Source organism: Rhinatrema bivittatum, chromosome 16 (assembly GCF_901001135.1).
Source record: "Rhinatrema bivittatum chromosome 16, aRhiBiv1.1, whole genome shotgun sequence".
In the NCBI taxonomy this organism is placed as follows: Eukaryota; Metazoa; Chordata; class Amphibia; order Gymnophiona; family Rhinatrematidae; genus Rhinatrema; species Rhinatrema bivittatum.
The window spans coordinates 3,747,182-3,771,909 of record NC_042630.1 but is presented as its reverse complement, the minus strand read 5'-3'; the positions used below and the strand labels follow the sequence as shown (position 1 = coordinate 3,771,909).

Genomic DNA, 24,728 nt, shown 5'->3' with positions numbered 1-24,728 from the left:
GAGTCCTTCTCCATCACCATGTTTGGGGGTCAGGAAGGAGTTTTGCTTACTGTGCTAAAGAATTGGCTAAAGGCACACAGAGGTTTTGATGCCCTCCCCAGGATTACCATGTGGTGAGAGCTGTCAATTTAATCATAAAAAAGGTAAACTCAATGCACTCAGCTGCTTTCAGCCTAAACCAGCTCTGTAATTAAATGAACGAGCACACACGCACGCACACACACAGGCCCAGGTCCCTGGAGCCCTGTCAGAGGGTTTAAATCTTCTCTGCTCTAATCCTGCTCCAACTCTGCCAGAAGAGGAGGACCTGGAGAAGGTAGGATTCCAAAGCCAGGATGAATTAGATAGAATAATCCTCATAGCACAGAGAGAAACTGCCCTAGGAAATGCCGCCTGTAGCCAAAAACATTTCAGTTTGGAGCAGGTAGAAAGGTCTGAACCCTATGCAGTTCCAGGATTAAAAGCTGGGTCCCAACAAGACCCAGAATACAGCGCTGGTGAGTGCAGAAAGTGTCCTACCCAGCATGCAGGGAGATGCACCCACACTAAGCGGCAGGTTTCCGGGGGCGTGACTACTCTATGACAGAAAAAAGCCCAAATCTCGGCCACCACTGAACATGACCTTCATAGAGGGTGAGTTCAAAAGCCATTTAACCTCTGGGTATAAATGGAAGTGTCCTACCCAGCAGGCAGGGAGATGCACCCACACTAAGCGGAGGGTCTCCGGGGGCGTGACTACTCTATGGCAGAAAAAAGCCCAAATCTCTCCCACCTCATTGTCCTCGATTCGAACCCCCTACCTCCGGCGCGTGCCAACATCTCCCACCCCCTGCTCACTCAGCAACCTTCAAAATCAGGCGTGTCTGACCCCTCAGACACACACACACCGCCCAGGCACCTCGCTCCACACAAAACTCAGCGCAGCTGGATCCAGGCACTGCAACGTTATCAGGTGGGGCTGGGGTCCCCACACAGACGCTCACCATGACCCCCCCACAAGCCTCCCTGTGATAGTTATTTATTTTAAAACATTTGTTACCCACCCTTCCTACGGCCAGGACGGGGTACAAGGCACATACATAATTAAAAATATCAATAATAAAATAAGACTGTCACAAAACAACATCATAAAGCACGGATAGAACAGAAAATCTTAGCCTACAGAAAATTATCAACGTGACCTGCTCATGAAGCGTAGGAATGCTTTTAATACCCTTTTTTAAAGAATTTGGACTGTTTTATCAATCCGATCTCATTCGGAAGGGAGTTCCAGAATAAGGAACCCCGCTATCGAGAACGTTCCTTCTCCAGTTTCTTCCAGATGTGCAGTTTTGCGGGAAGGAACATCCAATAGGTCCTGACTTGATGATCACAGCAACCTTGCTGGCGATTGTATTTTTAAGACAGCGGAGATCCATGGGAAGGCAATATTATAAAGAAGGTTCTGGACAGTGATTGTGAAATACGATAGGTAACCAATGCTGTGACCATAGTACAGGAGTCATAGGATTGCAAATGGGTGAACCAGTCAATAATCTGCCTGCCGAATTATGAATGATTTGCAAGGGCCTCATTGAGTAAGCAGGAAGGCCAAGAAACAGAGAATTACAATAGTCCAGACTACAAAAAAGGCGGTATATTATCGACAGGATCTAATAGAGGATCCAGGCGACGTAATAACCGACATGTGTGTGAGAGATCGACAGGGCTAAAATACTGAGCTCCGTCACCTCTCCACCATCTGGCCACGTCCAGCTTTGGTCCTTGCAAACAAATGTGCTCAGGGTTATCTGACACTTTCTGTTCATTTTCAGACATTTCCAAACCATTTTACTGAGGTCGCAGCCTCTGCAGGCTCTGAGAAGCCGGGGGTCGTCTCGGGCACACATCTGTGCCCTCGACTCCCACTCCGGGCCTTACAAACTTTCTGGAAAGTTGCTTCTCGCAAGACGCCTACGGTTTGCATCCAAGGGCCTGACCCGTTACAGGGGTAAAGCCTGCAGATGCAGGGGACGTCATTAAGCAGTCAGTACCTGAGTCTGCTTAGGACACCTCCATGCTCTCCTTTATTTATTTACTTAGACAATGTAATTACACACTCATCACCGCAAACATCAAAGAGAGTTGCAATTATAAAGTAATAACACAGAAAGCATTTCACGCCAACCAACCCCCAGTCAGTGCTTTGCCATTGCCACTTTTAATACATTTCTGTTAATTTCAGCCCATCCCCACCCTGGTATGAGGGAGGGCTGGAGGTCATTGGTGAGCTTTCTGCTGTAATATTTCTGTTTTTATCCACCTCTCCTGATGCCGTAATGTAGTCTACCGATGTGCTGCCAGGTGGAGAATTTGCGCTGGAAGCCATGAGCCCCAGAAATGATTCGGCGGTGACGGAGTTCCTCATCCTGGGTTTCTCAGACCTCCCCGGGCTGCGAGTGCCTCTGTTCCTCCTCTTCCTGCTCGTGTACCTGTTCACCCTGGCAGGTAACCTCCTCATCGTGGCGGTGATCTGCACTGACTCCCACCTGCACACCCCCATGTACTTCTTCCTCTGCAACCTCTCCGTCCTGGACGCCTCCTCCTCCTCTGTCAGCCTCCCCAAGCTGCTAGACATCCTGGCGACCCAGAACAAAAGCATCGCCTTCTCTGCCTGCATGCTGCAGCAATACTTTTGTTCATCTCTGACCGCCACCGAATACTTCCTACTGGCTGCCATGGCCTACGATCGCTACGCCGCCATCTGCGACCCCTTGCACTACACTGTCCTGATGAGCAAGAAGCTCTCTGCCCTGCTGGCAGCCGGCTGCTGGGTCTCTATGTTCCTGGACAGCGCCATCTTCATGGTCTTCTTCTCCAAGCTAAACTTCTGTGGAGCCAACCAGATCAACCACGTCTTCTGCGACATTGCCGCGTTGCTGCAGCTGGCCTGCAGCAACACCCGCACAGTCGAGCTCTACGTGCTCGTGCAGTTGGTGCTCATCATGTTCGGCCCCTTCCTGCTGACTCTGGCCTCCTACGGCTGCGTCGTGGCAGCCATCTTGAAAATCCGTTCTGCTGAAGGGAGGCGCAAGGCCTTCTCCACCTGCTTCTCCCAACTCACGGTCGTTATTCTCTTCTACGTCACCCTCTTCTGCATGTACATGAGGCCCAAGTCAATGTTTTCCGCAGGCCTGGACAAAGTCTTCTCCCTACTGTACATAGCTCTGATCCCCATGCTGAATCCCATGATTTACAGCCTGAGGAACAAAGACGTGAAGGACGCCCTGGTAAAACTCCGCAACAGATGCAGCAAGAAGTGCTTAGCATATGCACGATAGACGATTACTAGATGCCTAGACAGTAAATGTACAAGGCTATCTTTATACACACGGGTACACATCAAGTTGAATAGCCTTAATGAAAATAAATTCAGATGTTTTTATTGTCTCGATAGATTTGGAAGCAAAATTTCAAGATAATGCTAATTCGTTTCAGTGTCCGGGCGACAGAAAAATTCATTCTTGCTTGCTCCTTAAACGTTGCTTTCTGAACCTGGGACTCACTGGCATCTCGGGGACATGAGCTACTTGTTGCACTTTCTGCTGCCCAGAAACTGCAAACAGACAGGAAGTGCTCTTATTCATTCAGGGCAGGGAGTCTTTAAAAGGGGTGGGGTGCGGTGGAGGGAGGAGTTATTTGAAAGGCGGAAGCACGGAGAGGTGGTCACCTGTCCATCCTCTCCCTGTGTGTCCTGGCCCCAGGCTGAACTCTAATTCCGGGCTCTGTCCCTGACTCTCTGTGCGGCCTCAGAGGAGTCACTTTAGTCTCCCTGGGTGTCAGTCCTGAAATGCCACCATCCTTTCACCCCTGTTTCTGAATCTGTCCTGTTCTGTTGTGTGGGTGAGGATTCATTACCTCCCAGGCCAGCTGCTTACAGTTCTCCTGGCCCTCAGATTACGACTTTTATCCAAGAGAATTCGGGCTGGGACACTCACGTTTCTGGCCGCAAATTAACCACCTGAGGGGGATTAGGATTTATTTTGTATTCTATGTTTCTATTATAATCTCTCATAGAGCAGATAATAAAATCAATAGAAATAAACAGTAAAGAGGTAGAAGAGATGTAATAAAAGTGCCCCCTAGGACTTGTGGACAGAAAGTTGACCCTTCCTCCCCAGCTGATAGAGAGGATCATCCCTGTCTCTGTCAAGGTCACCTCCTTGCAGCAGGCAGCTCCTTATATACTTCTCTATTTAAGTGAAGGCCAGGCTGGCCAGCACCGGCAGCCCTCAATTATATCCCAGCTGCTGTCCTCTTCTCCTGATGCTGCGTGCACAGCATTCGCCCTACTTAACCAATAACTGAGAGAATGACTAGGACGCTCGCTCTATGACCCCCCACCTCCTCGCTAACTCAGTTCCAATTTCCACAATCAATTACCTAAATCAAATCCCAATCATTCTCAAACCTCAGTAGAAAATCACAGGACTTCTCCTGAGCTGAAGCTCTGAAGCTCTCAGAGGACTTCATATGATTTCTTTTCCCCCGATGCATTCAGGAGATTGAATAAGCAGAGACGGTCTGTGCCCTGCACATTGTGTGCTTCCAGGGGGAAACACTAATGCCCTGCAGCCTGCAGAACAAACCTCAGCCACCCCCTGGGGTGACCCGAAATCCCCACCATCCATACTGGCACGGCCCTGTCACGCGTGTACCGAGGGGTGAGTCTGTGCTAAGTAATTACCCGCCTGAGGTTCCTATTCCTTCACTCTGGGATCTCAGTCCCTGCAGCGAATGAAACTCACTTATAAGTACATAAAGATATATATATAATATAATATAAATACAGAATATACACACAGTGCCTGACCCCACATCTGTCTGCAGAAGGTAAATGAGAGCTCGGGTGCTCTCCATCTCCCATCACCTGACTGAGCGGAATGAGCCCCCGGCATCTCTCCCCCTCATCCATCCTCCCCTCCTCCCTGTGAGTATTCATTTTAAGGGGTAAAGCGCATTTACTTGTGATATTAATATTAACGGCACTGTCCCCACTCCCACACCATTTGCAAGAGGGTCTAGCAGGGTCCACCCCCAAGAGAAGCGCCACGAGAGCAGCTTGCAAGACCACATGGATATCCTCCTGCCCCCTGCTTCTCTCTGCTGGGACAAGCAGGCTCTTCCTGAAGGGGGAACTCGGCTGCTGCTTCCTGCCTTCCTGGCCAGCAGGGCTTCATCTCGCCACCACTGAAGTACCCGGGGCTCATTACTCCCTTCCAGCTCATTGAGTGCACACTCAGCTGCCTGGATCTTCTTTCATGCCTGCTGATGAGATGGTTTATTTGCTGGGTCAATTCCTGCCAAGGGCATCACACCGACACATGTAATTTCCCATGCAGTGAAAAGGATCCGCCTTATTCCATATCCCCTTCTTGAGGACGCCTCCGTGAAAATGCAGGTAAATGCCCGTGTATTGTGGAAGAATCTGCACGATCTTATCATTTTCCACAAGCCCTGTTACTCACGTAAAGCATGAATACAGCATAGACAGCTGAAAAGCAGCATGCAGAGGAGGAGGGTGGGGTTTTTTTAATGTATTTATTTATTTTTTACAAAGAATAGATGTGACTGTAATGAAAAGAGCACAACCTTTTATGCTAAACTTCAGTGAGAAAATGTAAGTAAATGCATCAGAAAGAAAAATCTAGGAGTAAGATCTAAAGTGCCAGCTAGCTGGCTGCTGTTTTGAAGACTCAGGCTAGTGCCAGTGCCTTTAAGCTATGCTCTGCAGCTCTCTCCAGGAGACAGTGAGCCTGCAATGTTCCTTTGTCCCTCCAATCGGTTCTGATTTCTCCCGATATTGGGAAGCACCTGGAGTCCATGTCTGAAAGGAGGACAGCGGGCGAATACAGCATGGGACCCCCCGGTGAGAGATCTCACAGGTCAGCTTTCTACCTCCAGCAACAACCAAGCATGGGGTCACCCAGCAAGATAAAGAGGCAATCGGTTTCCTACCCCCCGAAGCCTTCCTGCAGAGGACGGTGAGATCGTGCAATGCATTTGTAAACGAGGTTCCGCTACGGTTACAGCACCAAATCCGTTCAGTAGCAAAGGACGGTGAGATCGAGCAATGCATTTGTAAACGAGGTTCCGCTACGGTTACAGCACCGAATCCGTTCAGCAGAGGACGGTGAGATCGTGCAATGTATTTGTAAACGAGGTTCCGCTATGGTTACAGCACCGAATCCGTTCAGTAGCAGAGGACGGTGAGATCGTGCAATGCATTTGTAAACGAGGTTCCGCTACGGTTACAGCACCGAATCCGTTCAGCAGAGGACGGTGAGATCGTGCAATACATTTGTAAACGAGGTTCCGCTACGGTTACAGCACCGAATCCGTTCAGCAGAGGACGGTGAGATCGTGCAATGTATTTGTAAACGAGGTTCCGCTATGGTTACAGCACCGAATCCATTCAGTAGCAGAGGACGGTGAGATCGTGCAATACATTTGTAAACGAGGTTCTGCTACAGTTACAGCACCGAATCCGTTCAGTAGCAGAGGACGGTGAGATCGTGCAATGTATTTGTAAACGAGGTTCTGCTACGGTTACAGCACCGAATCCGTTCAGTAGCAGAGGACGGTGGGATCGTGCAATGCATTTGTAAACGAGGTTCCGATACTGTTACAGCACCGAATCCATTCAGCAGAGGACGGTGAGATCGTGCAATGCATTTGTAAACGAGGTTCCGCTACGGTTACAGCATCGAATCCATTCAGCAGAGGACGGTGAGATCGTGCGATGCATTTGTAAACGAGGTTCCGCTACGGTTACAGCACCGAATCCGTTCAGCAGAGGATGGTGAGATCGTGCAATGCATTTGTAAACGAGGTTCCGCTACGGTTACAGCACCGAATCCGTTCAGTAGCAGAGGACGGTGAGATCGTGCAATGCATTTGTAAACGAGGTTCCGCTATGGTTACAGCACCGAATCCATTCAGCAGAGGACGGTGAGATCGTGCAATGCATTTGTAAACGAGGTCTGCTACGGTTAGAGCACCGAATCCATTCAGCAGAGGACGGTGAGATCGTGCAATGCATTTGTAAACGAGGTTCCGCTACGGTTAGAGCACCGAATCCGTTCAGCAGAGGATGGTGAGATCGTGCGATGCATTTGTAAACGAGGTTCCGCTACGGTTAGAGCACCGAATCCGTTCAGCAGAGGATGGTGAGATCGTGCAATACATTTGTAAACGAGGTTCCGCTACGGTTACAGCACCGAATCCGTTCAGTAGCAGAGGACGGTGAGATCGTGCAATGCATTTGTAAACGAGGTTCCGCTATGGTTACAGCACCGAATCCATTCAGCAGAGGACGGTGAGATCGTGCAATGCATTTGTAAACGAGGTCTGCTACGGTTAGAGCACCGAATCCATTCAGCAGAGGACGGTGAGATCGTGCAATGCATTTGTAAACGAGGTCTGCTACGGTTAGAGCACCGAATCCATTCAGCAGAGGACGGTGAGATCGTGCAATGCATTTGTAAACGAGGTTCCACTACGGTTTCAGCACCGAATCCGTTCAGCAGAGGACGGTGAGATCGTGCAATGCATTTGTAAACGAGGTCCCGCTACGGTTTCAGCACCGAATCCGTTCAGCAGCAGAGGACGGAGCTGCACTGCGCTGATCCGGTAACGCTGACTCCATCACCAGATTGGGGGTCAGGAAGGAATTTTATTCACCGCTGCAGACGCCCCGGGGTTATCTCACCACCCCCTGATTTACCCCAGTCAGGGGCAGGTCGGACTCCAGGGCACAGATCTGTGGCTGAAGGATTCCATGCACGGGGGGCGTGCAGGGGCAATTTTCAAAGTGATTTGCATGGTTAAACAGGTGTTTATCCCTTTCAGTAGGGGGAATGGACGGCGATGGGAGCGAGGTCAGGGTAGAGGCAGCTTTTAGAAAAACCCCCATACCTGCTTCTTCCTGCTTTTCCTCTCTTACTTTTGTGACCTGCAACGTAGGAAGGGGAAGGCATCCGCAAGGCGCAGGCCGCTCAGCTGGAAAAGGTTTGTAGCTTAGTTCCCAATGGGGAGTTTCCCTTTAAAACTCTGTTTGCAGCCGGGCACTGCTGAAAATGATCCTCACAAAGGGTGAGTTACCACCCAAGAAAGAGATCTAGGCGTCATAGTGGATAACACATTGAAATCGTCGGCTCAGTGTGCTGCGGCAGTCAAAAAAGCAAACAGAATGTTGGGAATTATTAGAAAAGGAATGGTGAATAAAACGGAAAATGTTATAATGCCTCTGTATCGCTCCATGGTGAGACCGCACCTTGAATACTGTGTACAATTCTGGTCGCCGCATCTCAAAAAAGATAGAATTGCGATGGAGAAGGTACAGAGAAGGGCAACCAAAATGATAAGGGGAATGGAACAACTCCCCTATGAGGAAAGACTAAAGAGGTTAGGGCTTTTCAGCTTGGAGAAGAGACGGCTGAGGGGGGATATGATAGAGGTGTTTAAAATCATGAGAGGTCTAGAACGGGTAGATGTGAATCGGTTATTTACTCTTTCGGATAATAGAAGGACTAGGGTTTACTTTAAAATACCCTTGTAGGGCTTGTATATCTTACAAAAGTAATAGTTATATATTCTTAGAGCCTAAACAGTTGAAGGAGTTCTTGGTCGCTCACCCTCCACAAGCATCTACCACAGTCTTGGAGTAGAATAAGAAAGGGCTCTATGGAATGTTCAGTTAGTGAGTCACAATTTGATAAATATGGTATTAATTTCTTGTGTAAATGCTTCTGTTTATCATCTCCTTATTATCCTATAATTATGATGCCTAAAATGTAATAAGAAGTATTTATGTATTTTAGTTCTTCCTCATCAGTTTCTTTGTATTAGACATCAGATTTTCTGTAAAGAGATTATATCTTGGATAATTTCAAAAATGAAAATAATTAAAAAAAAAAAAAAAAAAAAAGGACTAGGGAGCACTCCATGAAGTTAGCAAGTAGCACATTTAAGACTAATCGGAGAAAATTATTTTTCACTCAATGCACAATAAAGCTCTGGAATTCATTGCCAGAGGATGTGGTTAGTGCAGTTAGTGTAGCTGGGTTTTAAAAAAGTTTAGACAATGTCCCGGAGAAGTCCATTAACTGCTATTAATCAAACTGATTTGGTGAATTTTAAAAGCCTGGCATGCAGTTAGGGGATGTGTGAATATATCGGGACAGCACACGCTGAGCAGATTTTTAAACCCGTCTAGATATGTTCATACCTCCCGCTGTGTGCACAATTTTGTTTTCCAAAAATAGGGTGGGGACATGGGCAGGTTGTAGGTGGGGCATGGGCGTTCCTCGATTTCACACTGAAATTAACGTGTAAATTGTTGTGCACACTAGCACGTCGGGGTCCCCTACCGCATAAATTTACTTCTGCTATGGCTCGGGGTTTTAAGGATTGGGGTGAAAAGGGGGGGTTGGAGAGCTATTAAACTAGGGGGATTTGGAAGTCCTATCTCTTAACTGGATGAACTGGGAACAAACTGGGAAAACTGGCAATTACATCGGCGCACGTCTGTTAAAATCCCCCAACATGGTAGAAAGGGCATTTGTGCGCATAGGCACGCGCCCTTGCACAGTCAGCCTATGTTATTACGTGTGCGTATGTTATACAATAGCGGCGTCCCTGCGCGTGAGCCGGCAAATCCACACACATGTGCACCGGTTTAAAGGTTACTGTCCTGGGAACAGCCACCACTGATAACCGGCAGCAGTAGCACAGGATCTTCTCGGTGTTTGGGATCCTGCCAGGTTCTTGTGGCCTGGATTGGCCACTGTTGGAAACAGGATGCTGGGTTTGATGGACCCTTGGTGTGACCCAGTATGGCATGTTCTTATGTTCTTATGCACTTGTGGGGAGGGGGGGGGGGGGTAAAGAGGATCTTTGCAAATCGAGCACCCTGCCTGTGGGTGGAAGGCCACGCGTTCTTCTACAAAATGCTTTACTGTTAGCCGCGCTGAGCCGAGCGGAGGGCTCCCGGGGGCAGGGAATGTTACAATGCACCACAAAAAGGCAAACCCTGGAAGAAGCAGCTGCTGATAAGTTGTCCTGGGGGAAGGCAGCTCTGGATTCCACATCAAAATGCAGAGATTTCAAAACTGCACCCAACATGACCGGCATGAAAGTGAGATAATCTCGATAGCCTCAGCTCAAATCCTCACGCTCTCCCCAAGCACTTCCAGTGGCAAAAGCTGGCAACTCCAGCCTCCTCTTGCACCCCCGCACATCACTCGGAAACTTTCAGAAACAGAAATGTCTGACGCCTCTCCCCTCACTAAATTCGGCGCACCTGGGCCCAGGCACTCCTACGTTATCAGGTGGGGCTGGGGACCTCATACTCGCACCCAGACGTCCTGCACGAGCCCCCCAAGCTCTCCCTTCTACTGAACACAGGGCACCGTCATTTCCCCCAGCATCCGGCCACCATGCAAAAAACGTACTAAGGGTTCTCAGTTCATGTTCAGCTGTAAATCTCTCCATTCCCAAAGAATTTTGCTGGGCCGCACCCTGTGCAGAGTTCTCACAGCCTCCAGCTGAGAGAGGCCTGGTGTGGATTCAGAGCCTCTCCCGTCCTATCAGGACCACATCTCTATCCCTCCACCCTCCTCCCATGGGTTAGAAACTTTGTGCAAAGCTGCTTCAAGCAAGGCCCCCCTACAGTTAGCATCCAAAGGCAGCGCTTTCAGGAAGGGATACTCACCCCTCGCTCCTTGGCTGAACTGGGAGGTCAGTGCGCAGTCAGTACCTGTCTCACATCTTGAGACACCTCCAGGTTGTCTTTCATTTATTTATTTTCTCAAATGTAATTACATTCCCCCCATCAAAACCACCAAACTGTGTTACAATTACAGAACAATAACATAAAAAATATCTCATCCAAACCTCCCCAATCAACCCCCAGCCGACACTTTCCCATTGCTACTTTTAATACGTTTCGGCTAATTCCATCCCAACCGCAGTCATCATCACCTTCGTCATGAGGAAGAGGGTGCAGGTCTTTTGTACGTTTTCTGTCGTAATAATGTTTCTGTTTTCATTCACCTCCCCTGCCACCATGATCTGTCTAGCAGGAGTCGGAGCCTCCACTGGATGCCATGAGCCCCAGAAATGATTCGGCGGTGACGGAGTTCCTCATCCTGGGTTTCTCAGACCTCCCCGGGCTGCGAGTGCCTCTGTTCCTCCTCTTCCTGCTCGTGTACCTGTTCACCCTGGCAGGTAACCTCCTCATCCTGGCGGTGATCTGCACTGACTCCCACCTGCACACCCCCATGTACTTCTTCCTGTGCAACCTCTCCGTCCTGGACGCCTCCTCCTCCTCTGTCAGCCTCCCCAAGCTGCTAGACATCCTGGCGACCCAGAACAAAAGCATCGCCTTCTCTGCCTGCATGCTGCAGCAATACTTTTGTTCATCTCTGACCGCCACCGAATACTTCCTACTGGCTGCCATGGCCTACGATCGCTACGCCGCCATCTGCGACCCCTTGCACTACACTGTCCTGATGAGCAAGAAGCTCTCTGCCCTGCTGGCAGCCGGCTGCTGGGTCTCTATGTTCCTGGACAGCGCCATCTTCATGGTCTTCTTCTCCAGACTGGATTTCTGTGGAGCCAACCAGATCAACCACGTCTTCTGCGACATTGCCGCGTTGCTGCAGCTGGCCTGCGGCAACACCCGCACAGTCGAGCTCTACGTGCTCGTGCAGTTGGTGCTCATCATGTTCGGCCCCTTCCTGCTGACTCTGGCCTCCTACGGCTGCGTCGTGGCAGCCATCTTGAAAATCCGTTCTGCTGAAGGGAGGCGCAAGGCCTTCTCCACCTGCTTCTCCCAACTCACGGTCGTTATTCTCTTCTACGTCACCCTCTTCTGCATGTACATGAGGCCCAAGTCGATGTTTTCCGCAGGCCTGGACAAAGTCTTCTCCCCACTATACACAGCTCTGATCCCCATGCTGAATCCCATGATTTACAGCCTGAGGAACAAAGACGTGAAGGACGCCCTGGTAAAACTCTGCAACAGGTGCAGCAAGAAGTGCTTAGCATATGCACGATAGACGATTACTAGATGCCTAGACAGTAAATGTACACGGCTATCTTTATATACACGGGCACACATCAAGTTGAATAGCCTTAATGAAAATAAATTCAGATGTTTTTATTGTCTCGATAGATTTGGAAGCAAAATTTCAAGATAATGCTAATTCGTTTCAGTGTCCGGGCGACAGAAAAATTCATTCTTGCTTGCTCCTTAAACGTTGCTTTCTGAACCTGGGACTCACTGGCATCTCGGGGACATGAGCTACTTGTTGCACTTTCTGCTGCCCAGAAAGTGCAAACAGACAGGAAGTGCTCTTATTCATTCAGGGCAGGGAGTCTTTAAAAGGGGTGGGGTGCATTGGAGGGAGGAGTTATTTGAAAGGCGGAAGCACGGAGAGGTGGTCACCTGTCCATCCTCTCCCTGTGTGTCCTGGCCCCAGGCTGAGCTCTAATTCCGGGCTCTGTCCCTGACTCTCTGTGCGGCCTCAGAGGAGTCACTTTAGTCTCCCTGGGTGTCAGTCCTGAAATGCCACCATCCTTTCACCCCTGTTTCTGAATCTGTCCTGTTCTGTTGTGTGGGTGAGGATTCATTACCTCCCAGGCCAGCTGCTTACAGTTCTCCTGGCCCTCAGATTACGACTTTTATCCAAGAGAATTCGGGCTGGGACACTCACGTTTCTGGCCGCAAATTAACCACCTGAGGGGGATTAGGATTTATTTTGTATTCTATGTTTCTATTATAATCTCTCATAGAGCAGATAATAAAATCAATAGAAATAAACAGTAAAGAGGTGGAAGAGATGTAATAAAAGTGCCCCCTAGGACTTGTGGACAGAAAGTTGACCCTTCCTCCCCAGCTGATAGAGAGGATCATCCCTGTCTCTGTCAAGGTCACCTCCTTGCAGCAGGCAGCTCCTTATATACTTCTCTATTTAAGTGAAGGCCAGGCTGGCCAGCACCGGCAGCCCTCAATTATATCCCAGCTGCTGTCCTCTTCTCCTGATGCTGCGTGCACAGCATTCGCCCTACTTAACCAATAACTGAGAGAATGACTAGGACGCTCGCTCTATGACCCCCCACCTCCTCGCTAACTCAGTTCCAATTTCCACAATCAATTACCTAAATCAAATCCCAATCATTCTCAAACCTCAGTAGAAAATCACAGGACTTCTCCTGAGCTGATGCTCTGAAGCTCTCAGAGGACTTCACATGATTTCTTTTCCCCCGATGCATTCAGGAGATTGAATAAGCAGAGACGGTCTGTGCCCTGCACATTGTGTGCTTCCAGGGGGAAACACTAATGCCCTGCAGCCTGCAGAATAAACCTCAGCCACCCCCTGTGGTGACCCGAAATCCCCACCATCCATACTGGCACGGCCCTGTCACGCGTGTACCGAGGGGTGAGTCTGTGCTAAGTAATTACCCGCCTGAGGTTCCTATTCCTTCACTCTGGGATCTCAGTCCCTGCAGCGAATGAAACTCACTTATAAGTACATAAAGATATATATATAATATAATATAAATACAGTATATACACACAGTGCCTGACCCCACATCTGTCTGCAGAAGGTAAATGAGAGCTCGGGTGCTCTCCATCTCCCATCACCTGACTGAGCGGAATGAGCCCCCGGCATCTCTCCCCCTCATCCATCCTCCCCTCCTCCCTGTGAGTATTCATTTTAAGGGGTAAAGCGCATTTACTTGTGATATTAATATTAACGGCACTGTCCCCACTCCCACACCATTTGCAAGAGGGTCTAGCAGGGTCCACCCCCAAGAGAAGCGCCACGAGAGCAGCTTGCAAGACCACATGGATATCCTCCTGCCCCCTGCTTCTCTCTGCTGGGACAAGCAGGCTCTTCCTGAAGGGGGAACTCGGCTGCTGCTTCCTGCCTTCCTGGCCAGCAGGGCTTCATCTCGCCACCACTGAAGTACCCGGGGCTCATTACTCCCTTCCAGCTCATTGAGTGCACACTCAGCTGCCTGGATCTTCTTTCATGCCTGCTGATGAGATGGTTTATTTGCTGGGTCAATTCCTGCCAAGGGCATCACACCGACACATGTAATTTCCCATGCAGTGAAAAGGATCCACCTTATTCCATATCCCCTCCTTGAGGACGCCTCCGTGAAAATGCAGGTAAATGCCCGTGTATTGTGGAAGAATCTGCACGATCTTATCATTTTCCACAAGCCCTGTTACTCACGTAAAGCATGAATACAGCATAGACAGCTGAAAAGCAGCATGCAGACGAGGAGGGTGGGGTTTTTTTAATGTATTTATTTATTTTTTACAAAGAATAGATGTGACTGTAATGAAAAGAGCACAACCTTTTATGCTAAACTTCAGTGAGAAAATGTAAGTAAATGCATCAGAAAGAAAAATCTAGGAGTAAGATCTAAAGTGCCAGCTAGCTGGCTGCTGTTTTGAAGACTCAGGCTAGTGCCAGTGCCTTTAAGCTATGCTCTGCAGCTCTCTCCAGGAGACAGTGAGCCTGCAATGTTCCTTTGTCCCTCCAATCGGTTCTGATTTCTCCCGATATTGGGAAGCACCTGGAGTCCATGTCTGAAAGGAGGACAGCGGGCGAATACAGCATGGGACCCCCCCGGTGAGAGATCTCACAGGTCAGCTTTCTACCTCCAGCAACAACCAAGCACGGGGTCACCCAGCAAGATAAAGAGGCAATCGGTTTCCTACCCCCCGAAGCCTTCCTGCAGAGGACGGTGAGATCGTGCAATGCATTTGTAAACGAGGTTCCGCTACGGTTACAGCACCAAATCCGTTCAGTAGCAAAGGACGGTGAGATCGAGCAATGCATTTGTAAACGAGGTTCCGCTACGGTTACAGCACCGAATCCGTTCAGCAGAGGACGGTGAGATCGTGCAATGTATTTGTAAACGAGGTTCCGCTATGGTTACAGCACCGAATCCGTTCAGCAGAGGATGGTGAGCTCGTGCAATACATTTGTAAACGAGGTTCCGCTACGGTTACAGCACCAAATCCGTTCAGCAGAGGACGGTGAGATTGAGCAATGCATTTGTAAACGAGGTTCCGCTACGGTTACAGCACCGAATCCGTTCAGCAGAGGACGGTGAGATCGTGCAATGTATTTGTAAACGAGGTTCCGCTATGGTTACAGCACCGAATCCATTCAGTAGCAGAGGACGGTGAGATCGTGCAATACATTTGTAAACGAGGTTCTGCTACAGTTACAGCACCGAATCCGTTCAGCAGAGGACGGTGAGATCGTGCGATGCATTTGTAAACGAGGTTCCGCTACGGTTACAGCACCGAATCCATTCAGCAGAGGACAGTGAGATTGTGCGATGCATTTGTAAACGAGGTTCCACTACAGTTACAGCACCGAATCTGTTCAGTAGCAGAGGACGGTGAGATCGTGCAATACATTTGTAAACGAGGTTCTGCTACGGTTACAGCACCGAATCCGTTCAGTAGCAGAGGACGGTGAGATCGTGCAATGTATTTGTAAATGAGGTTCCGCTATGGTTACAGCACCGAATCCGTTCAGCAGAGGACGGTGAGATCGTGCAATGCATTTGTAAACGAGGTTCCGCTATGGTTACAGCATCGAATCCATTCAGCAGAGGACGGTGAGATCGTGCGATGCATTTGTAAACGAGGTTCCGCTACGGTTACAGCACCGAATCCATTCAGCAGAGGACGGTGAGATCGTGCAATGCATTTGTAAACGAGGTTCCGCTACGGTTAGAGCACCGAATCCGTTCAGCAGAGGATGGTGAGATCGTGCAATGCATTTGTAAACGAGGTTCCGCTACGGTTACAGCACCGAATCCGTTCAGCAGAGGATGGTGAGATCGTGCAATGCATTTGTAAACGAGGTTCCGCTACGGTTACAGCACCGAATTTGTTCAGCAGAGGACGGTGAGATCGTGCAATACATTTGTAAACGAGGTCCGCTACGGTTAGAGCACCGAATCCGTTCAGCAGAGGACGGTGAGATCGTGCAATGCATTTGTAAACGAGGTTCCGCTACGGTTACAGCACCGAATCCGTTCAGCAGCAGAGGACGGTGAGATCGTGCAATGCATTTGTAAACGAGGTTCCGCTACGGTTAGAGCACCGAATCCGTTCAGCAGAGGACGGTGAGATCGTGCAATGCATTTGTAAACGAGGTCCCGCTACGGTTTCAGCACCGAATCCGTTCAGCAGAGGACGGTGAGATCGTGCAATGCATTTGTAAACGAGGTTCCACTACGGTTACAGCATCGAATCCATTCAGCAGAGGACGGTGAGATCGTGCAATGCATTTGTAAACGAGGTCCCGCTACGGTTTCAGCACCGAATCCGTTCAGCAGCAGAGGACGGAGCTGCACTGCGCTGATCCGGTAACGCTGACTCCATCACCAGATTGGGGGTCAGGAAGGAATTTTATTCACCGCTGCAGACGCCCCGGGGTTATCTCACCACCCCCTGATTTACCCCAGTCAGGGGCAGGTCGGACTCCAGGGCACAGATCTGTGGCTGAAGGATTCCATGCACGGGGGGCGTGCAGGGGCAATTTTCAAAGTGATTTGCATGGTTAAACAGGTGTTTATCCCTTTCAGTAGGGGGAATGGACGGCGATGGGAGCGAGGTCAGGGTAGAGGCAGCTTTTAGAAAAACCCCCATACCTGCTTCTTCCTGCTTTTCCTCTCTTACTTTTGTGACCTGCAACGTAGGAAGGGGAAGGCATCCGCAAGGCGCAGGCCGCTCAGCTGGAAAAGGTTTGTAGCTTAGTTCCCAATGGGGAGTTTCCCTTTAAAACTCTGTTTGCAGCCGGGCACTGCTGAAAATGATCCTCACAAAGGGTGAGTTACCGCTCATGAAAGAGATCTAGGCATCATAGTGGATAATACATTGAAATCGTCGGCTCAGTGTGCTGCGGCAGTCAAAAAAGGAAACAGAATGTTAGGAATTATTAGGAAGGGAATGGTGAATAAAATGGAAAATGTCATAATGCCTCTGTATCGCTCCATGGTGAGACCGCACCTTGAATACTGTGTACAATTCTGGTCGCCGCATCTCAAAAAAGATAGAATTGCGATGGAGAAGGTACAGAGAAGGGCAACCACAATGATAAAGGGAATGGAACAGCTCCCCTATGAGGAAAGACTAAAGAGGTTAGGACTTTTCAGCTTGGAGAAGAGACGGCTGAGGGGGGATATGATAGAGGTGTTTAAGATCATGAGAGGTCTAGAACGGGTAGATGTGAATCGGTTATTTACACTTTCGGATAATAGAAGGACTAGGGTTTACTTTAAAATACCCTTGTAGGGCTTGTATATCTTACAAAAGTAATAGTTATATATTCTTAGAGCCTAAACAGTTGAAGGAGTTCTTGGTCGCTCACCCTCCACAAGCATCTACCACAGTCTTGGAGTAGAATAAGAAAGGGCTCTATGGAATGTTCAGTTAGTGAGTCACAATTTGATAAATATGGTATTAATTTCTTGTGTAAATGCTTCTGTTTATCATCTCCTTATAATCCTATAATTATGATGCCTAAAATGTAATAAGAAGTATTTATGTATTTTAGTTCTTCCTCATCAGTTTCTTTGTATTAGACATCAGATTTTCTGTAAAGAGATTATATCTTGGATAATTTCAAAAATGAAAATAATTAAAAAAAAAAAAAAAAAAAAAAGGACTAGGGGGCACTCCATGAAGTTAGCAAGTAGCACATTTAAGACTAATCGGAGAAAATTATTTTTCACTCAATGCACAATAAAGCTCTGGAATTCATTGCCAGAGGATGTGGTTAGTGCAGTTAGTGTAGCTGGGTTTTAAAAAAGTTTAGACAATGTCCCGGAGAAGTCCATTAACTGCTATTAATCAAACTGATTTGGTGAATTTTAAAAGCCTGGCATGCAGTTAGGGGATGTGTGAATATATCGGGACAGCACACGCTGAGCAGATTTTTAAACCCGTCTAGATATGTTCATACCTCCTGCTGTGTGCACAATTTTGTTTTCCAAAAATAGGGTGGGGACATGGGCAGGTTGTAGGTGGGGCATGGGCGTTCCTCGATTTCACACTGAAATTAACGTGTAAATTATTGTGCACACTAGCACGTCGGGGTCCCCTACCGCATAAATTTACTTCTGCTATGGCTCGGGGTTTTAAGGATTGGGGTGAAAAGGGGGGGTTGGAGAGCTATTAAACTAGGGGGATTTGGAAGTCCTATCTCTTAACTGGATGAACTGGGAACAAACTGGGAAAACTGGCAATTACATCGGCGCACGTCTGTTAAAATCCCCCAACATGGTAGAAAGGGCATTTGTGCGCATAGGCACGCGCCCTTGCACAGTCAGCCTATGTTATTACGTGTGCGTATGTTATACAATAGCGGCGTCCCTGCGCATGAGCCGGCAAATCCACACACATGTGCACCGGTTTAAAGGTTACTGTCCTGGGAACAGCCACCACTGATAACCGGCAGCAGTAGCACAGGATCTTCTCGGTGTTTGGGATCCTGCCAGGTTCTTGTGGCCTGGATTGGCCACTGTTGGAAACAGGATGCTGGGTTTGATGGACCCTTGGTGTGACCCAGTATGGCTTGTTCTTATGTTCTTATGCACTTGTGAGGAGGGGGGGGGGGGGGTAAAGAGGATCTTTGCAAATCGAGCACCCTGCCTGTGGGTGGAAGGCCACGCGTTCTTCTACAAAATGCTTTACTGTTAGCCGCGCTGAGCCGAGCGGAGGGCTCCCGGGGGCAGGGAATGTTACAATGCACCACAAAAAGGCAAACCCTGGAAGAAGCAGCTGCTGATAAGGTGTCCTGGGGGAAGGCAGCTCTGGATTCCATATCAAAATGCAGAGATTTCAAAAGTGCACCCAACATGACCGGCATGAAAGTGAGATAATCTCGATAGCCTCAGCTCAAATCCTCACGCTCTCCCCAAGCACTTCCAGTGGCAAAAGGTGGCAACTCCAGCCTCCTCTTGCACCCCCGCACATCACTCGGAAACTTTCAGAAACAGAAATGTCTGACGCCTCTCCCCTCACTAAATTCGGCGCACCTGGGCCCAGGCACTCCTTTGTTATCAGGTGGGGCTGGGGACCTCATACTCGCACCCAGACGTCCTGCACGAGCCCCCCAAGCTCTCCCTTCTACTGAACACAGGGCACCGTCATTTCCCCCAGCATCCGGCCACCATGCAAAAAACGTACTAAGGGTTCTCCGGGTTCTCAGTTCATGTTCAGCTGTAAATCTCTCCATTCCCAAACAATTTTGCTGGGCCGCACCCTGTGCAGAGTTCTCACAGCCTCCAGCTGAGAGAGGCCTGGTGTGGATTCAGAGCCTCTCCCGTCCTATCAGGACCACATCTCTATCCCTCCACCCTCCTCCCATGGGTTAGAAACTTTGTGCAAAGCTGCTTCAAGCAAGGCCCCTACAGTTAGCATCCAAAGGCAGCGCTTTCAGGAAGGGATACTCACCCCCTCGCTCCTTGGCTGAACTGGGGGGTCAGTGCGCAGTCAGTACCTGTCTCACACCTTGAGACACCTCCAGGTTGTCTTTCATTTATTTATTTTCTCAAATGTAATTACATTCCCCCCATCAAAACCACCAAACTGTGTTACAATTACAGAACAATAACATAAAAAATATCTCATCCAAACCTCCCCAATCAACCCCCAGCCGACACTTTCCCATTGCTACTTTTAATACGTTTCGGCTAATTCCATCCCAACCGCAGTCATCATCACCTTCGTCATGAGGAAGGGGGTGCAGGTCTTTTGTACGTTTTCTGTCGTAATAATGTTTCTGTTTTCATTCACCTCCCCTGCCACCATGATCTGTCTAGCAGGAGTCGGAGCCTCCACTGGATGCCATGAGCCCCAGAAATGATTCGGCGGTGACGGAGTTCCTCATCCTGGGTTTCTCAGACCTCCCCGGGCTGCGAGTGCCTCTGTTCCTCCTCTTCCTGCTCGTGTACCTGTTCACCCTGGCAGGTAACCTCCTCATCCTGGCGGTGATCTGCACTGACTCCCACCTGCACACCCCCATGTACTTCTTCCTCTGCAACCTCTCCGTCCTGGACGCCTCCTCCTCCTCTGTCAGCCTCCCCAAGCTGCTAGACATCCTGGCGACCCAGAACAAAAGCATCGCCTTCTCTGCCTGCATGCTGCAGCAATACTTTTGTTCATCTCTGACCGCCACCGAATACTTCCTACTGGCTGCCATGGCCTACGATCGCTACGCCGCCATCTGCGACCCCTTGCACTACACTGTCCTGATGAGCAAGAAGCTCTCTGCCCTGCTGGCAGCCGGCTGCTGGGTCTCTATGTTCCTGGACTGCGCCATCTTCATGGTCTTCTTCTCCAGACTGGATTTCTGTGGAGCCAACCAGATCAACCACGTCTTCTGCGACATTGCCGCGTTGGTGCAGCTGGCCTGCGGCAACACCCGCACAGTCGAGCTCTACGTGCTCGTGCAGTCGGTGCTCATCATGTTCGGCCCCTTCCTGCTGACTCTGGCCTCCTACGGCTGCGTCGTGGCAGCCATCTTGAAAATCCGTTCCGCCGAAGGGAGGCGCAAGGCCTTCTCCACCTGCTCCTCCCACCTCACGGTCGTTATTCTCTTCTACGTCACCCTCTTCTGCATGTACATGAGGCCCAAGTCAATGTTTTCCGCAGGCCTGGACAAAGTCTTCTCTCTACTGTACACAGCTCTGATCCCCATGCTGAATCCCATGATTTACAGCCTGAGGAACAAAGACGTGAAGGACGCCCTGGTAAAACTCCGCAACAGATGCAGCAAGAAGTGCTTAGCATATGCACGATAGACGATTACTAGATGCCTAGACAGTAAATGTACACGGCTATCTTTATATACACGGGCACACATCAAGTTGAATAGCCTTCATGAAAATAAATTCAGATGTTTTTATTGTCTCGATAGATTTGGAAGCAAAATTTCAAGATAATGCTAATTCGTTTCAGTGTCCGGGCGACAGAAAAATTCATTCTTGCTTGCTCCTTAAACGTTGCTTTCTGAACCTGGGACTCACTGGCATCTCGGGGACATGAGCTACTTGTTGCACTTTCTGCTGCCCAGAAACTGCAAACAGACAGGAAGTGCTCTTATTCATTCAGGGCAGGGAGTCTTTAAAAGGGGTGGGGTGCGGTGGAGGGAGGAGTTATTTGAAAGGCGGAAGCACCGAGAGGTGGTCACCTGTCCATCCTCTCCCTGTGTGTCCTGGCCCCAGGCTGAGCTCTAATTCCGGGCTCTGTCCCTGACTCTCTGTGCGGCCTCAGAGGAGTCACTTTAGTCTCCCTGGGTGTCAGTCCTGAAATGCCACCATCCTTTCACCCCTGTTTCTGAATCTGTCCTGTTCTGTTGTGTGGGTGAGGATTCATTACCTCCCAGGCCAGCTGCTTACAGTTCTCCTGGCCCTCAGATTACGACTTTTATCCAAGAGAATTCGGGCTGGGACACTCACATTTCTGGCCGCAAATTAACCACCTGAGGGGGATTAGGATTTATTTTGTATTCTATGTTTCTATTATAATCTCTCATAGAGCAGATAATAAAATCAATAGAAATAAACAGTAAAGAGGTGGAAGAGATGTAATAAAAGTGCCCCCTAGGACTTGTGGACAGAAAGTTGACCCTTCCTCCCCAGCTGATAGAGAGGATCATCCCTGTCTCTGTCAAGGTCACCTCCTTGCAGCAGGCAGCTCCTTATATACTTCTCTATTTAAGTGAAGGCCAGGGGGGAGAGAGAGAGGCAGCGCATGCGTTGGTCCCAGGAAAGGGGGCAGGAGCACCCGGGGGCCTGGGAGTGGAGCGCGTCCTGGCCCACGGTCACTGCTGCTGCGGCCAGAGCTGGACCTCGCACTGGCGGCCACTGCTTGATAAGAAACGGCCCCCACAGGAGGAGGAGAGGAGCTCTGGAGGTCAGCGGTCAGCTAAATACCAGCAATTGCACTTCTGGTGTAAAGCTCCTCCTGCTGGCCATTGGGCTCTCTTAATGACAAGTGGCCAGGCTGGCCAGCACCGGCAGCCCTCAATTACATCCCAGCTGCTGTCCTCTTCTCCTGATGCTGCGTGCACAGCATTCGCCCTACTTAACCAATAACTGAGAGAATGACTAGGACGCTCGCTCTATGACCCCCCACCTCCTCGCTAACTCAGTTCCAATTTCCACAATCAATTACCTAAATCAAATCCCAATCATTCTCAAACCTCAGTAGAAAATCACAGGACTTCTCCTGAGCTGAAGCTCTGAAGCACTCAGAGGACTTCACATGATTTCTTTTCCCCCGATGCATTCAGGAGATTGAATAAGCAGAGACGGTCTGTGCCCTGCACATTGTGTGCTTCCAGGGGGAAACACTAATGCCCTGCAGCCTGCAGAATAAACCTCAGCCACCCCCTGGGGTGAACCGAAGTCCCCACCACCCATACTGGCACGGCCCTGTCACGCGTGTACCGAGGGGCGAGTCTGTGCTAAGTAATTACCCGCCTGAGGTTCCTATTCCTTCACTCTGGGATCTCAGTCCCTGCAGCGAATGAAACTCACTTATAAGTACATAAAGATATATATATAATATAATATAAATACAGTATATACACACAGTGCCTGACCCCACAGCTGTCTGCAGAAGGTAAATGAGAGCTCGGGTGCTCTCCATCTCCCATCACCTGACTGAGCGGAATGAGCCCCCGGCATCTCTCCCCCTCATCCATCCTCCCCTCCTCCCTGTGAGTATTCATTTTAAGGGGTAAAGCGCATTTACTTGTGATATTAATATTAACGGCACTGTCCCCACTCCCACACCATTTGCAAGAGGGTCTAGCAGGGTCCACCCCCAAGAGAAGCACCATGAGAGCAGCTTGCAAGACCACATGGATATCCTCCTGCCCCCTGCTTCTCTCTGCTGGGACAAGCAGGCTCTTCCTGAAGGGGGAACTCGGCTGCTGCTTCCTGCCTTCCTGGGCAGCAGGGCTTCATCTCGCCACCACTGAAGTACCCGGGGCTCATTACTCCCTTCCAGCTCATTGAGTGCACACTCAGCTGCATGGATCTTCTTTCATGCCTGCTGATGAGATGGTTTATTTGCTGGGTCAATTCCTGCCAAGGGCATCACACCGACACATGTAATTTCCCATGCAGTGAAAAGGATCCGCCTTATTCCATATCCCCTCCTTGAGGACGCCTCCGTGAAAATGCAGGTAAATGCCCGTGTATTGTGGAAGAATCTGCACGATCTTATCATTTTCCACAAGCCCTGTTACTCACGTAAAGCATGAATACAGCATAGACAGCTGAAAAGCAGCATGCAGAGGAGGAGGGTGGGTTTTTTTTAATGTATTTATTTATTTTTTACAAAGAAAAGATGTGACTGTAATGAAAAGAGCACAACCTTTTATGCTAAACTTCAGTGAGAAAATGTAAGTAAATCCATCAGAAAGAAAAATCTAGGAGTAAGATCTAAAGTGCCAGCTAGCTGGCTGCTGTTTTGAAGACTCAGGCTAGTGCCAGTGCCTTTAAGCTATGCTCTGCAGCTCTCTCCAGGAGACAGTGAGCCTGCAATGTTCCTTTGTCCCTCCAATCGGTTCTGATTTCTCCCGATATTGGGAAGCACCTGGAGTCCATGTCTGAAAGGAGGACAGCGGGCGAATACAGCATGGGACCCCCCGGGGAGAGATCTCACAGGTCAGCTTTCTACCTCCAGCAACAACCAAGCACGGGGTCACCCAGCAAGATAAAGAGGCAATCGGTTTCCTACCCCCCGAAGCCTTCCTGCAGAGGACGGTGAGATCGTGCAATGCATTTGTAAACGAGGTTCCGCTACGGTTACAGCACCAAATCCGTTCAGTAGCAAAGGACGGTGAGATCGAGCAATGCATTTGTAAACGAGGTTCCGCTACGGTTACAGCACCGAATCCGTTCAGCAGAGGACGGTGAGATCGTGCAATGTATTTGTAAACGAGGTTCCGATACGGTTACAGCATCGAATCCATTCAGCAGAGGACGGTGAGATCGTGCAATGCATTTGTAAACGAGGTTCCGCTACGGTTACAGCACCGAATCCATTCAGCAGAGGACAGTGAGATTGTGCAATGCATTTGTAAACGAGGTTCCGCTACGGTTACAGCACCGAATCTGTTCAGTAGCAGAGGACGGTGAGATCGTGCAATACATTTGTAAACAAGGTTCTGCTACGGTTACAGCACCGAATCCGTTCAGTAGCAGAGGACGGTGAGATCGTGCAATGTATTTGTAAATGAGGTTCCGCTACGGTTACAGCACCGAATCCGTTCAGCAGAGGACGGTGAGATCGTGCAATGCATTTGTAAACGAGGTTCCGCTACGGTTACAGCATCGAATCCATTCAGCAGAGGACGGTGAGATCGTGCAATGCATTTGTAAACGAGGTTCCGCTACGGTTACAGCACCGAATCCATTCAGCAGAGGACGGTGAGATCGTGCAATGCATTTGTAAACGAGGTTCCGCTACGGTTACAGCACCGAATCCGTTCAGCAGAGGACGGTGAGATCGTGCAATGCATTTGTAAACGAGGTTCCGCTACGGTTACAGCACCGAATCCGTTCAGCAGAGGACGGTGAGATCGTGCAATACATTTGTAAACGAGGTTCCGCTACGGTTACAGCAC

General features: G+C 49.3%; 3 protein-coding genes across 3 annotated transcripts; all 3 read left to right on the top strand.

Moving 5' to 3' along the window:
• Nucleotides 1-2,366: 2,366 nt before the first annotated feature.
• LOC115078408 (olfactory receptor 5V1-like) lies at nucleotides 2,367-3,320 on the top strand. Its single transcript, XM_029581321.1, has one exon. The coding sequence runs from the start codon at nucleotides 2,367-2,369 to the stop codon at nucleotides 3,318-3,320; it is 954 nt and encodes a 317-aa protein (XP_029437181.1).
• A 7,827-nt stretch (nucleotides 3,321-11,147) lies between these two features.
• On the top strand, nucleotides 11,148-12,101 carry LOC115078407 (olfactory receptor 5B21-like). The gene has a single exon (XM_029581320.1). It carries the CDS (start codon nucleotides 11,148-11,150, stop codon nucleotides 12,099-12,101), a length of 954 nt encoding a protein of 317 aa, XP_029437180.1.
• Nucleotides 12,102-19,935: 7,834 nt separating this feature from the next.
• LOC115078403 (olfactory receptor 5B21-like) lies at nucleotides 19,936-20,889 on the top strand. Its single transcript, XM_029581316.1, has one exon. It carries the CDS (start codon nucleotides 19,936-19,938, stop codon nucleotides 20,887-20,889), a length of 954 nt encoding a protein of 317 aa, XP_029437176.1.
• Nucleotides 20,890-24,728: the final 3,839 nt, after the last annotated feature.

Excerpts from the sequence above, each read along its gene's own strand:
- LOC115078407 (XM_029581320.1), top strand. The coding sequence starts at position 11,148 with ATGAGCCCCAGAAATGATTCGGCGGTGACGGAGTTCCTCATCCTGGGT.
- LOC115078403 (XM_029581316.1), top strand. The coding sequence starts at position 19,936 with ATGAGCCCCAGAAATGATTCGGCGGTGACGGAGTTCCTCATCCTGGGT.
- LOC115078408 (XM_029581321.1), top strand. The coding sequence starts at position 2,367 with ATGAGCCCCAGAAATGATTCGGCGGTGACGGAGTTCCTCATCCTGGGT.